Source organism: Rhinolophus ferrumequinum, chromosome 11, assembly GCF_004115265.2.
Source record: "Rhinolophus ferrumequinum isolate MPI-CBG mRhiFer1 chromosome 11, mRhiFer1_v1.p, whole genome shotgun sequence".
NCBI classification, from domain to species: Eukaryota; Metazoa; Chordata; class Mammalia; order Chiroptera; family Rhinolophidae; genus Rhinolophus; species Rhinolophus ferrumequinum.
The window spans coordinates 87,675,825-87,691,246 of NC_046294.1; the positions used below are offsets into that span (position 1 = coordinate 87,675,825).

General features: G+C 40.8%; 1 protein-coding gene across 1 annotated transcript; it reads left to right on the forward strand.

The window, feature by feature from the left end:
- Positions 1–1,385: 1,385 nt before the first annotated feature.
- Positions 1,386–14,370, forward strand: LOC117030447 (T-cell surface glycoprotein CD3 epsilon chain). Its single transcript, XM_033120515.1, has 9 exons — positions 1,386–1,535; positions 1,648–1,756; positions 3,722–3,742; positions 5,179–5,193; positions 6,713–6,733; positions 11,071–11,292; positions 12,091–12,258; positions 12,810–12,856; positions 13,729–14,370. Exons 2-9 carry the CDS (start codon positions 1,708–1,710, stop codon positions 13,783–13,785), a joined length of 600 nt encoding a protein of 199 aa, XP_032976406.1. The 5' UTR covers positions 1,386–1,535; positions 1,648–1,707; the 3' UTR covers positions 13,786–14,370.
- Positions 14,371–15,422: the final 1,052 nt, after the last annotated feature.

Here is a 15,422-nt window from a genome sequence, read left to right on the forward strand (position 1 = left end):
ATTCCCGCACCACCTGTATTTCCTCTTTCTCGGCATCAGTCTCCTGAAAAAAATCTGTTTAATATCCACATTTCCTTCCATCCTTCACTAGGACTGTCTATCATGTTACTGTTGTATTACTAGCACCCTACATATACTACAGTATAGTAGACATTAAATATGTACTAAATAAATGAATTTTGTCAAAATACTTTCTAGGATTCCAACTCTGTGACAAATTAGGTAACTTTCCTGAGCCTCAGTTTGTTCATGTATAAAATGGAGATAAAAATAATACCTACCTTAAAGGGTTGTTGACATGCGGGGCGACCTGCAGGGTCTCAGCTCCCGCTCCCCACACAAGAACACAGGATATGGTGAGGCCAAAAAGGAACACCCACGTAGCCATAGGTAGGGGAGTCATACCACTATAGTCTCACTGGAGGCTGGATTCACACGACATGCAACCTGCTGTCCGCTTTTCTGCCAACCGACCGACCCCACTTGCTAGCTGCATTCCGCTCTTGCTAGCTCAGCCATCATCTTCTTGCTAGTCCCCATTTGCTGCTAGCGTAGCCACAGCAGTTATATTAGTGGCCAATGGCTCACTGGTTACAGCTGACGGCCAACTACACAGCTGATGGCCATCCAATCACAGTTGATGGCCATTTACTACCCGAGTGAGCACCTTTCCACATGAGGCTGAGAGCCTGGAAACTGCACTCCTGGCTCTGTCCCCACAGTTATTTTGAGGATTAAATGAGATATGTTGGTAAAGCCCTTAACACAGTGCCTGGCACAGAGTAGGCATCTGATTAATGCATGCTTAAAAATAAAGAAAGGCTGTATCAGTTTACACTCATGTCAGCAGGCTTTGAGACTGTCACTCTTTACCCTTTCCAACATTGAATACTGTGTTTTTAAATATTTTTATAAATATTACAGGCCAAAAAAATGGCATCTCATGGTTTTAAGCCAACATATATTTCCAAGCCAACAGCTTGTGTTAATAAGACAGCTGCACCTTGCTGCTCCCTGCCTGGTACACTATAAAGAAAACAACTATTCGGTGCTCCTCTCTCTTCCTGCCACAGCTAGTTTGGGGGGAGATGTATCTGAGAACAGAGTCCGCAAATATATGGTAATGGAAAGAGAACTGACTCTGGGTCTTGAACACACAATGTGATATATAGATGATGTATTATAGAATTGTACACTTGAAACCTACATAATTTTACTAACCATTGTCACCGCAGTAAATTTAATTTTAAAAAGAGAGAGAATGGAGCCCCAAATGTGGAGGTGCTTTGTGCAAAGCCTGGGCAGCTGATCTACAGGTATTTTTCATTGTACCTTCAGTTTCTGCCAATCTTCTTGTCTGTCATATGGGAAGATATGGGGCCCAACTCTCCCCAGCCAACCCAGGTGGTTGCCTCTGCATTAAACGTTTCCAAGTGACGTAGAAACCTGCAGGCCCACAGGCCCCTCCACACTTCCTGTGTGGGGTTCAGAAACCTGCCTCCCCTCCCAGCCTTAGGTGCCTGCTTCGGAAAATGGTGAGTCTCCCTCTTTCTAAGCCGCTTTTTTCATCCCAGCATTGGGAGCAATGGCTCCAGGGTCTTCATCTTCAGCAGGGATTTTGAAAAGGTCCTTTGGTTTCTTTTTCAGAAGTAATAAGCCAACTGGCCTCCGCCATCTTAGCTAGAGTAAGTGTCCAGTGAGAGAAGGATGCAGTCAGGAAATCTCTGGAGAGTTCTGGGACTCTGCCTCTTATCAGGTGAGTAGGATGAAATGAAAAATGGTGGTGTTTCTCCAGACCGTGGGAAGGCTCACAGCCTAACCTGGTGCTGCCCAGTGGGTAGCAAGGGGCCTCATGTACTAAAAAGATGTAAGGAACTGTGTAATGTTAGCATAGGGAACTAGGGTTGGAGGCTAATGGAGAAGTGTGCCCCAGGCACCTGGGAGATCTTTCAGGAAACAGCCAAAGAAAAGCAGTTGGGATGATCATATCTACTAAAAACAAAGTTGTCTCTATGCCTTCAAGAATGAGCTTGTTCTGTCTTAAGGAACTACCCAGCCCTTAAGAACTGGGTAAAAGAGATTAGAAAAGCTAAGTAAGCATAGCACCTTGTTGTGAGGAGACTACATAGTTGAACTCTGCACAGGGTATAGCAAGCTTTGTATCTGAGATAATAAAACACTTTATAATTTCAGTCCTTTTCAGTTAATCAATAACTTTCAATTAGTTTAGTTCTTTTTGAAGCAAAGTGGAATATAAATTGATAAATAACCAAGAGCATTTCCATATCTCATGTAAGATAAATAAGATTTTTTTTTTAAGTTACCACTTATTGAGTTCTAGATACCATGTAAAAAAATTCTTTACATGTGTTAACTAATTTAAATCTTACCTCCACCTTGGAAGGTAAACATCGCATCCCCTATTTTATAGAAGAAGAAATTGATACTCAAAGAATTTAAATGACTTGTTTAAAACCATACAGTAAGTGCTAAAGCTGATGTAGGAAATCAGAACTGTCTGTGTACAAGAACTGTTCTCTTAATGACTACACTACAGGGAGCAAAACGGCTCACGATGGTTTTATTTCAGAGACCTAAAAAATGCTATCACAGCTAGGATTCCTATCTCAGAGCCACAGCCATGATGTCTGCACTTCCTGCTTCATCTTGGGTTTCTCAAGCTTGAATGTACACACAAATCACCTGGGGATCTTGTTAAACTGTAGCTTCTGCTACAGTAGCCCTGGATTAGAGATTGTGATTCTGCATTTTTAATAAACTCTCAGGCTTATTAGTTTGCTACTGGTCCAAGGAAAACATTTCGAGTGTCAAGCGGCAGGGTGTGCCTCCTGCAGAAAGTAATCAGACATTTTCTTAGAGGCCCTATAGTATAACCATGTTTGTCAGAGAGAGAGAGAACGAGAGAGAGACAGAGAGAGGGACAGAGAGAGGGACAGAGAGAGAATATGAATATCAAAGACCCAAGCATCTCCAGCGATTTGGCCTCATGAGAATGTTCCTAGTCTGCTTTGGGTATGGGGTAGGGGAAGATATGTGTCACCCAATGTAAAGGCTATTGGTAAAAGAGAGGTACAGGTATACAGAAAACTTTCAGACAAATCCAGGAAAACTGGTCGTTGTAATCCTAGTTAGTGCTGAGTGAGGGGATCTGAAGGGCCCAATGGAAATGTGATGAGGCTCTTCAGTGCACAGGCTATAGCTGATGAGTAATCAGAGTTTCAAATATTTTCATCTCTGTCTCAAGCACAAAACAAATGGAAAAACTGAACCTTCAGACAACAGGAGTCAGAGATGGAACAAAAATCTCAATGTTTGTGCGTAACCAAGAGCTTGTTTTTCTTCCACAGTCAGAGACCAATTTTCAAAATGGAGGTGTGGCTGCAAAATTCTTTTTCTATTTCTCTAGTCACTCAAAAATCAGCCCCAACCATTTCTAACTTCTGTTTGTCAAATATTGTGTGTTCATGTTTAATGCTAGAAGCTTGCTTGCTCTGTTTCATCCCAAATTCATCTCTGGTTAATAATACTCAGCAGTGTGTGTCAATCATCTGGGCTACAGGATTGACTGTGATCCGGCAGTGTTTGCGAAGGACTTTAGATGTTCCGAAATGGTCAGACAAGACCTCAGCACTTTTTCTGCTTAGAATTTCAGCACTCACAACACTTACTAACTCTCTTTTTTTTATTATTTAATTTCTAGTTGGTGCTTGGGGGCAAAAAGGTAAGATATCCTTTCTTTTCTTGTCATGAATTCAGCCCAGCATTGTTTGTATTTATGAGGGGAGCTTTCTCTAGATCTCCCACCGAACTTCCACAGAGACCAATAAAAGGGTCTCTACCATCTTCTCCTTTGCCTTTTCTTCCTAAGTCTAGAGATAGTTCTGGCTATAACAAAGAAGAGGTAAACAACAGAGATTATAGGGAATAGTGAGTTTTGACTATCCAAAAGAAAAAAAAAATTGAGGCTGCTAAATTAAGTTGAAATTGCCAACAGTTTTCATTTGCTTGCATTTCATATTTGACGTGAGATTTTGTAGAGGGTATGTGCTTTGAATGCATGAACGGGGATGCAGCAAATAAGCCTCTGGAGCAGCATTTGAACGCACATTCAGAACTACATGTCCCAATACTCTGAATGTGTGTGTGCATGTGTGTACATGCATATGGGTGTACCTGGCCAGGACCTAATTTCTCAATCATAGCAGTGGAATCATGAGTGTCCCAATATTGGAAGTCTTTCTATTCAATCAGCTCCTCCAAAATGAGTAAACCAATTTTGTATTTAAAAGTGGTCATGCTGCCAGGCTCTATTCTGTTGCACTGCCTAATTTGTAGTATAGATGGGATTTTTTTTTTTTTTTTACCATGCAGCATGTTTAATGTTACACTATTGGCAAAAGCACTGATATGCTTCAGGATAAGTCACCTCTTCTGCCAGATATTGCCATTTAGAGTTAATTTTTGGTTATTATTTGATTGATCCCCAGTGTAGACCTGTTTTTTCTAGCTTTATCAAGATATAATTGACATATAACATGGTTAAGTATATTCAGCATAATTTTAATACAGTTTTTTCTTTTCTTAAAGTGTGTATACTTTTTTTACACCTTCTGTAGTATACGTATATATATATATGTATACATACATATATGTATATATATATGTATGTATATATATACATGTATGTATATATATATACATGTATATATATACACACACTGAGGGTGCCAAAAAAGTGTATACAAGTGGACACTTTGGTCAATGTTGCTCAAGCAGTAGCTCGCTGTAATCAGAAGTGTCTGGACGCTGATGGTAAGCACTTTGAGCACCTCTTGTAATTGCAGAAGTCAAACGTGACTTGTATTCATCTTTTATTATCGGTGTATATGGAGTATTACAATTTTAATACAGTTTTCCTTTCTTGAAATGTGTATACATTTTTTTGGCACCCTCTGTATATGATTACTTAGAATCCATTTTTCTAAATAGCCATCAGTTTTTTAAAGACGTACGGCTCAAAATTGCTTTTCATGTACAGCTATGGGAATTTGAAGATCCATTGTTTTTTAAAGGAAGAGTCCTAACTCATGGGAGCAGGATCTGATCTTAGTAGCTGATAGAAGTATTTCTAATGATTTTTTATCGTTTCTTTTTCAGAGAATGAAGATACTGGTAAGAGGATTTTTGCTCTATATAACCTCTTTTCAAGTGTGGAACAAAATGGTCGTAGAGGACAATCACCACAGCAAACACTGAGAACCAGAACTAATAGAGGGAAAATACAAGTATCTTTCAATAGAATATGTATGGGATGTGCCTATGTTTCTTTTTGCTAACTGTCTTGTCTAATTATAGCTAAGAGTAATATGTATCCCTGAGCATACATTCAGGGAATAGAGTTGGAGCCACCACAAGTTTTTGTGTAAATCATGAGTTCATTAAAGGGAGACGCAGTGTCTTATTTACCTGGCCCAGTGCTTGGCACAGAGTAGGTGTATACTTTTTGAATGAAAAAATGATCATACACATGAATGCATCACTAATTCCCTCCCTTCAAGAACTTGGTCTTGTGTGAGACATAAATAATTGATAATATAATGTGATATGGGTAGATACAGAGTAAAATAAAACATAAAGAGTGAAGGGGTCAACTCTACAGAGAGTAGTTGGGAAAGGCTCCCCAGAGCAGGCGATCCTTGTGCTGAGTTTTAAAGGATGAGTTTGTATTTTAGGGAAGAAGATTTTAGGCAGAGGAGGTAAGGCTGTGTAGTATGAGGTTAAGAGTCCAACTCTGAAGTTAGACAGCCATATTTGAATCCTGGCTGGACTTCTTACTTGCTGATTTTCTTTGAATAATTTATTTAACTTCTCTGTGCCACTGCATCATCATGTGTAAAATTGAAATAATAATGATACTTAACTTGTAGTATTGTTATGAGGGTTGAATGAGTAACTCACTTAGAACATTATCTGACATATAGAAGGCAGTAGGTAAGTTTTAGCTATTATTATATTATATAATATTATTATATAGGAAGCATGCAGACTAGATAATAAGCATTAAAGTTTGTCAGCATGTATGTTCTAGGTATTGCCCTGAATATTTTACCTGAATTTCCTCATCTAATTCTACCATCCCTATTCTACAGATAAGAAAACCAAGGTTAGAAAATAAATAAATAGTCCAATCACAGAGATAAATATAAATGCAGATGCAGCTGATACTGAAGCTCATTTTCTTAACCATTATGAAACACTCTCTCTAGATGTATGTAACATTTTTATGAGCATACATCCTATTTCTAAGCATAAACATCTAGGTCCTTGGATGAGCATGTGTAAGTCTAAGCTCTGCTACTAAATTTGTACCAATAAAAATTGTAAACAATTTTCTTTACATTTCTTTTTCAAACAAACACACCAAGCAGAGTGAAATGTCTGTTTACTTTTAAATTATTGTATTTATGATTTCTAGCATATTTAACATTTCTAAAAAACATCAGTGCTGAAAAATTATTTCTAAGTCAAAATAATATCATCTGGGCTACAGGATTGACTGTGATCCAGCAGTGTTTGCGAAGGACTTTAGATTTTCCGAAATGGTCAGACAAGACCCCAGCACTTTTTCTGCTTAGAATTTCAGCACTCACAACACTTACTAACTCTCTTTTTTTTATTATTTAATTTCTAGTTGGTGCTTGGGGGCAAAAAGGTAAGATATGCTTTCTTTTCTTGTCATGAATTCAGCCCAGCATTGTTTGTATTTATGAGGGGAGCTTTCTCTAGACCTCCCACTGAACTTCCACAGAGACCAATAAAAGGGTCTCTACCATCTTCTCCTTTTCCTTTTCTTCCTAAGTCTAGAGATAGTTCTGGCTATAACAAAGAAGAGGTAAACAACAGAGATTATAGGGAATAGTGAGTTTTGACTATCCAAAAGAAAAAAAAAATTGAGGCTGCTAAATTAAGTTGAAATTGCCAACAGTTTTCATTTGCTTGCATTTCATATTTGACGTGAGATTTTGTAGAGGGTATGTGCTTTGAATGCATGAATGGGGATGCAGCAAATAAGCCTCTGGAGCAGCATTTGAACGCACATTCAGAACCACATGCCAACTATCTGTTGTCATTATACTCAATTCCCAATTATTAGCGAGACAGAATGACTTGTTTACATTCTGTGTGATCTCAGCCGGACAGCTGCCTGGGCAACTGGGTCAGAACTCAGTTCTGTTCTCCATTGTAGCAGGACCTAAGAAGGAAAGGAAGAAAGTAACTAACATTTTTTCTTGAGCATCTGCTGTACTCCGTCCATTTTCACCTTCATCATCCATGTAATTCTCACAGATACCCTGTGAGATAGATGTTTTATCTCCATTTTCCAGATGAAGAAACTGAGGCTCAACGAACTTAAATGACTTGCGCTTGGTCACAAAGCCTAAGGAAGATTTGGAATTCAAACACAGGGCTTTTTTTTTTTTCTTTTTAATTTATTTATTTATTTTAAATTTATTGGGGTGACAATTGTTAGTAAAATTACATAGATTTCAGGTGTACAATTCTGTATCACATCATCTATAAATTGCATTGTGTGTTCACCACCCAGAGTCAGCTCTCCTTCCATCACCATATATTTGATCCCCCTTACCCTCATCTCCCACCCCCCACCCCCCTTACCCTCTGGTAACCACTAAACTATTGTCTGTGTCTATGAGGGTTTTTTTTGTTTTTTTTTTCCTTAGACGTTTATCATTTATATCCCTCACACTGTGGACCCCCCCCCATCCACTATCTCTCTGACATCGCACCGAGCCATCCCATTTCCACTGTCTCCACTCCCAATGCTGTACTCTGCCTCTTGTAAATGTATACATACCTATATATACATATATATACATATAATATTATAGTTGGCATTCATTATTGTTCAGCTTCAGGTGTACAGTGCAGTGATCAGGCATCTACATCATCCCTGAGGTGGTCTCCCAAATGGGACACGTGTCTATTGGATACCCTACAAAATCTTTACAACATTATTGATTACATTCCCCAGATTAATTTTCAAGACCCCATGGCCATCTTGTGGTTACTGATTGTTTTCTAATCCCCTCACCTTCCCCCTTACCCCCACCCCCCCGCCCATCTAGCAACCCTCAGTTTTTCCTCTTTGTCTCCAAAACTGTTTCTGATTAGTTCATTCACTTATTCTTTTCTTTAGATTCCGCATATAAGTGAGATCATACGGTACTTATCTTTCTCTGTCTGACTTATTTCACTTAACATAATGTTCTCTGGGTCCATCCATGTTGTTGCAAATGGTAAGATTTCTTTCTTCTTTATGGCTGCGTAATACTCCATTGTATAAATGTACCACAGCTTCTTAATCCAGTCATCTACCGATGGGCATTTCGGTTGTTTCCATGTCTTGGCTATTGTGTATAGTGCTGCAATAAACATAAGAGTGCATAAAGATTTTTGAATTGGAGTTTTGGATTTCTCCAGATAGATACCTAGGAGTGGAATTACTGGATCATAGGGTAGTTCCATTTTCAGATTTTTGAGATACCTCCATACTGTTTTCCATAGTGGCTGCACCAATCTGCAATCCCACCAACAGTGCACAAGCGTTCCCTTTTCTCCACATCCGCGCCAGCACTTGTTTGTTGATTTATTGATGATAGCCATTCTGACTGGGGTGAGGTGGTATCTCATTGTGGTTTTTATTTGCATTTCTCTGATGGTTAGTGAGGTTGAGCATTTCTTCATATGTCTGTTTTCCATCTGTATGTCCTTTTTAGAAAAATGTCTCTTCAAGTCCTCTGCCCATTTTTTAATTGGGTCGTTTGTTTTTTTGGAGTTGTGTTGAGTGAGTTTTTTATAGATTTGTGATATTAATCCCTTATCAGATATACCATTGGCAAATATCTTTTCCCATTCAGTAGGATCCCTTTTTGTTTTATTGATGGTTTCCTTTGCTGTGAAAAAACTTTTTAGTTTGATGTAATCCCACATGTTTATTTTTTCTCTTACTTCCCTCGCGCGAGGGGATATATCAGTAAAAATCTTACTTCAGGTAATGTCTGTAAACTTTCTTACTATATTTTCATCTAGGAGTTTTATGGTTTCAGATCTTACATTTAAGTCTTTAAGCCATTTTGAATTTATTTTTGTATATGGTGTAAGGAGGTGGTCCAGCTTCATTTTTTTGCATGTGTCTGTCCAGGTTTCCCAGCACCATTTATTGAATAGACTGTCTTTACCCCATCGTACATTCTTGCTTCCATTGTTGTAGATTAAATGGCCATATAGGCATGGATTTATTTCTGGACTCTCTATTCTGTTCCATTGATCTATGTGTCTGTTTTTATGCCAGTACCATGCTGTTTTGATTACTGTAGCCTTGTAGTATAATTTGAAGTCAAGTATTGTTATACCTCCCACTTTGTTCTTATTTCTCAAGATTGCTGAGGCTATAGGGGGTCTTTTATGGTCCCATATAAATTTTAGGATTATATGTTCTATTTCCAAACACAGGGCTTCTGACTCAGTCCAGTGACCTCTCCCCAACAGCATACTGTAGCAAAACAGTCCCAACAAAGAGAAGGCTGTCTCTGAGCACCACCACTTCTCCTCTCTTGCAGCTGTCATACCCAGGCTCAAACATTGCTAGTGCTGCCCAGTGTCCCTGCCACAAGTCTTCCAGGAAATGAGGATACACCCAGCCCCACATTCCTGGGGCAAAATTGCCTGCTGTGGGGACTGTAGCTGGATCCCCAAGTGCTATTAATGGATTTCAGTTGTCCACTCCAATAGTTCCTCCCTCTAACAAAAATAATTGAAAGTTGATTAGATCAAATATATGGCGATGGAAGGAGAACTGATTCCGGGTGGTGAACACACAATAGGATTTATAGATGATGTAATACAGAATTGTACACCTGAAATTTATGTAATTTTACTAACAATTGTCACCCCAATAAATTTAAAAAAAAAGAAAAAAGAAAGTTGATTATACTCAGGGTTATTTAAAATAAAGCCCTCTTTTATTGGAATAACCATTCACTTAAAATGTGTATTGTGCATCACATAATTTAAGGGCAATAACAGAAAAATGGTGCAGAATAAGAAGAAAGATGTTTGATCTTTATTATGAGAGATTCTGTTAGTTATAACAAAGAACTCCTGATTAATGAAAAATGGTAAGCCCAGGAATCAGCGATTCAAAAATGTGAAGGTCTCTATCTCTGAGAAGACCCTTTCAAATCTGTCTGGAATATGATTCTTGCTAATGCAAGAAGATAAGCTTGAAGACTTCTAGGATTTTTTCAGCTTTAGGATTTGAAGACTTTCTGAGCTTCAGTGGATCTAGATCAAGAAGCACATGCTGGTATATTCTCAGTTTGATTTATCTGAGTTGTATCTATAACCTTACCTCATGCGCTAACTACACACTCGTATCTCCCGTTTAAGGCTGAGGACTCCCTAAAGGATGGGACCTCTGGGAATTCTTGGAGATTGTGTCCAGTCCCACTTAAAAAATTTTACCTACAATTTAAATTTAAACCAAGGTTATTTTCTTGCCATTCTTTCCTTTTTTCCATTTTCAAATGAATTTGCATATATACTGAAAAGTAAGTTTTTCAGTCTTTTATGCATGCGGTATCTGAGGACGCAGGTCAGTGTGGATAGAAGAGAAGAAATTGATTGAGAGAGATCAACCCCAAGAACTGAGGTCCTCCCAACATTATATTTCCAACTCCCATTTAAGAAACATTCCAAATAGGGACTTTTATAGGTTTTTTTTTACTTCTAGCCTCTCCTTCCCAAGTTCCCATGTCCATGCCTAAATTCTGAAGGCACCTTCAAAAGGTTCTTTAGTCTTCCTTTCATACCCTCTATCCAGCAGAATTCCCTTTTGACAAGAAAATCTAAGACCTGCATGACAGAGGACTTTCTGCATTTGGTTGGTTCTTTTGTTACTAAGTTGTCTTTTCTGAAATCTTATTGGTTTCGTCTTCTAATTTCCCTTCTCTTCTCTCCCATTTCCAGCATATAAAATCTCAATCTCTGGAACCAGGGTATTGTTGACATGCCCTGAGGATTCTGGATCTGACACAATAAAATGGGATAAAAATTATCAAGAAATAAATGGTTTTGAGGGCCACCAATTATTACTGGATGAATTTTCAGAACTGGATGACAGTGGTTATTATTCCTGCTACACAAGCGAGTCAAAGAACCTTCGCAGTTTTCTCTACCTGAAAGCAAGAGGTAATATAAGTCTCCTGCACAAGCATTACCAGATTCTTTAGGGAGGACCATTTCAAAAGGGCATTCTCAATTATTTCCCCTAACCCAACTCATAGTTCCCTGGAATCTTTGTGTTTCTCCTACACTCAGTACTGGGACTCTCTGGGGCCACACAGTATCAGTGTTTCCTGAAACATAGATTGAATACCAATACGGGAATGTCTGGGTAAGCTCAGTCAGCACTTGATCTAAAACAACTTCCCGAGCAACAGGATTGGGTCACTTGTATTATAGCATATCCAGAATGACGGCACTCTGATATGAGTTCATCTGATGCTTTATCCAGAGATAAGTTCTTCAGCTGGATTTGCAAAGGAGACTCAGAACTACGATAATAAAATGTCATAAGCTAAGGCATAATGACAAACAATAATGATAACTAACATTTACTGAGTGCTTATTAAGTTTCAAGCACTATACCAAACACTTGACCAGGGATTGTTTTCCTGTAATCCTCTCAACAACCATATGAGTTAAGTACTATTTTATTCCCACTTTATAGATGAGGGAACAGAGTCTTTGTGAGTTGAAAATACATTTCACAATTCTCACAGCTAGTGACTAATGGAGCTGGGACTTGAACCCAGATTGTCTGATGCCAGAGCTTCTACCCATAACTTCGCTTGTTGTTATAAACATATTGAAAGGGAGGACTCTGGCATGGCCAGCACCTGAGCGTTGAAGGGAGAATCACCTTCATTTGTGTCTTCCTTTTTCGGTGATTGTTCTTCTTCTCCGCATTCCCCGACCCCTGTGAAGTCTGTGAGAACTGCATGGAGGTGGACCTGATGGCTGTGGCCACAATCATCATAGGCGACATCTGCATCACTCTGGGCTTGCTGCTGGTGGTGTATTACTGGAGCAAGAACAGAAAGGCCAAGGCCAAACCTGTGACCAGAGGAGCGGGTGCTGGTGGCAGGCCCAGGGGTAAGACCATAAAGTGGGGTTAAAGGCGATTCCCACCAAGGGGGTGTCCAGCCTGGGCCAGGGTGGGCGGCAAGTCCATGGCTAGGCCAAGACAGCTTCTATAGAATATTCACTATGTTGCCAAGATCTCAACAGAAGGGTTCACATCACAGGTCACTCTTCTCCTTCCCACCTTAAAAAAGTGTAAAAAAGTTTATTAACAGGATGCACGTCCTCAAATGCCTGTCAGTATTCTGGAATAATCAGATTTCACCCCTAATCTGTGGGGAGAGAGACCTCTGAAAATTAGTTTCTGCCTTTTCTTTTCTCTTCTTCCATGAGAAAGGAAACAGTGGAAGAACCTTAAGCTGAGGAAAGTCACAAAATGATAAGAACAACGTGGTAGGTGTTAGTGATGGGATGAAAGAAAGAAAAGAGAAAGTGGCTGCAATGGAAAAAGAGAGAAGTAGAGGAGAGAACAAAGGGGTTTGCCATCCTTGGTCTGGGTCTCATTGCCACAGGACTGGCATTCCTGCATGGAAACAAATCCTTCTCCCCTCTCTCCTCTGCAGGACAAAACAAAGAGAGGCCACCACCTGTTCCTAATCCAGACTATGAGGTAACAAGGGATAGAGTGGGGAGAAGGGGTAGACGGGACCATCCATCTGGCCTGCCAAACGCTTCAAAGCCCCTCACTCCGTCTCCAGAATAGCCATGTGACTGCCTCTGCCTCCTTCATGGCAGGGCAAGGCCATCTCAAAGTCTGCATGGCTTCCACCACCGAGTGGTGGTGGTGGCAGAGAGTGACACTCCTCTTTCAGTCTTTTTTTTTTTTTTTTTAATTCATTAGCTGGGACACAGCGATGGGAAATACCATATATGTAAATTCTAACGTGATAAACTCAGGACTGATGTTCCACCAGAATGTACCAGGACAGTCATACCAGTTGTTGTATTGTTAAAATACTCCATTGGTAAATAGCCCCAAGTTTCCTCCACCTCCAACACACAGTGCCAGAATTAACAGACTCTCCCCCACTGGACAGCCTCTTGATTTGGCAACTGAAGAGTTAATGTCTGGCATAGCAGAGAACCATCACGATTGTTCTGATTGGTTGCTGCGTGTATACTGCCAATTGTTAAATATTTTGAATATTACACTTGGACAAATTCAACAAATATTTATTGAGCACCGGCCAAGCATGTGGTATTCACTCTCCCATGAGTGACTTCATTTAATTCTGACAAAAGCCCTGAGAAGTGGGCCTTTAGATTTTCATTTTTGTGATGGGAAAGCTGAAACTCACGGAAGGAGGTGACCAGATCAAGTCTATTACCAGTCAAAGTCAAGTTAGAGTTTGAGCCTGCCTCCTGACTCCCAGTCCAAAGTTCTTTCTAATGTACTAAAGCTAGATCTTCAGAGACTATCCTTTTTTAGGAGCCACTTCCTCGTATCCTGCTGACCACTCCCCCCCTCTATTCCACCCCCAGCCCATCCGGAAAGGCCAGCGGGACCTGTATTCTGGCCTGAATCAGAGAGGCATCTGACAGCTCCTGAGGACACCGCCTCCCATTGGCCCAGGCCTGGCTCTTCTCCAGGCACCCTGCTACTCCCTGTTCCCTGGGCAGTTCTTGGGCCCCACAGAACTGTTCCTCTGCCTTTTATGGAAGTCACACTTGCAGCCCTGTCCCCAGCTCCCTCTTTCCGCCTTCTCTGCTGGTGACCAGTCCTAGGATATTGCTGTTTCAATGTCCTTTGAAATATCATCGCTACTCACCCCCCACACCTGGCCTGCATTCTTGTCAGGATATTTATTTCTGTTTTTCACCACCACCTCCAATTCCTTCCTTCCCTGGTGGATGTTAATTCTCCCTTCAGTTACCTCCTTTTTCCGGTGTGTAAAGCGCCCCATCCCTATTTTATCTACATTTCTATTTTTCTAGCTCTCTCTTTGGCAATTTTCTGTGGGAATAGACTGGATAAATGTTGGCAGAAGTCTTGGCCAAGTCACAGAGCCTGGCCCAGAGCCAGCCTTTTGTTTCCTCTCCCGTCTCCACTGTTGGCCCCTGGATGATCATTTCCATCTCCAGGCTTCTTGTCAGCTGAGAGAGAAAAGAAATAAAGTGTATTTGGCTGAAAGAATTGCTGTCCCTCTTTTCTGGGATGCCTCGTTTCCTGAAACAACTCAGGTCCTCCCTACCTTTGACTAAATTCCCGGCCATGATCCCAAACGCAAGTACAACCTATTTTCACAGTGCTGGATCATTATCTGAAGCTCTCTTTGGAGAGGGCATCAGCGAATAATGGAAGAGAGAGAGAGAGAGGGAGAGAGAGAGAGAGAGAGAGAGAGAAAGAGAGGGAGAAAGAGAGAGAGAGAGAAAGAGAGGGAGAGAGAGAGAGAGAGAAAAAGAGAGGGGGAGAGAGAGAGAGAGAGAGAGAGAGAGAGAGAGAGAGAGAGAGAGAGATTAGTCATTTGACTAACTTTTCTTAGAGAAAAACAACAAGGGTGGCAGAGACTGACAGAGTGGTCAGTTCAGAAAATGGGTGAGACAGAAACAGAGACCTTAAAAGGCCGATGAAGGCAGCAGATGAGAAGAGTGGAGGCGTAAGGGCATGGGGGATGGGACACAGATTTCCACAAGCTGCCTTGAAGGAAGAGATGCAGAGCCAGTGCTGGAGGAAGTGGGGGAAGGAGGTGCTGTCAAGCAGGCACCGCTCCCTCCACTCTGAGAGGCAGTAGCCTGCAGCCACCTCAGCTGCGGTTTAGCAGCCAGGATGTGGGCTGCGCACTGCCGCTGAGTGAGGGTGAGAGAGGTGCAGCAGCGGCCAGAGGAGAATGTGACAGAGCTTCTTATTCTCCCAGGGCACACACTCAGCTTGCAGAGAGAAGAGGCCAGAGAACTGAGGATCTTTCTTAGTGCAACTCAGACCAGCGGGCTCTCTTCTCTCCCTCCCTTACTCAGAAACCTCCCTGCTGCCCACAGGGCTATTTATGTGTGTGTAACCAGGACTGAAAAAGCCATTTGTGGTTAGCAACCATCCATATACTACTGTACACACTCAGCCTTGGGCTTATGGCTACAGTTTCTATTTGATGGTCCCTGTTGACACACTGCGTCTTTCTCTCTAAGTACTCAACATTTATGCTTACAAGGAGTCTCTGTGATGTTGACCTTCACTAGCT

Excerpts from the sequence above, each read along its gene's own strand:
- LOC117030447 (XM_033120515.1), top strand. The coding sequence starts at position 1,708 with ATGCAGTCAGGAAATCTCTGGAGAGTTCTGGGACTCTGCCTCTTATCA. Across the intron at positions 1,757-3,721 it reads GGGACTCTGCCTCTTATCAG|TTGGTGCTTGGGGGCAAAAA; the intron begins GTGAGTAGGATG and ends TTTAATTTCTAG. Across the intron at positions 11,293-12,090 it reads TCTCTACCTGAAAGCAAGAG|TCTGTGAGAACTGCATGGAG; the intron begins GTAATATAAGTC and ends ACCCCTGTGAAG.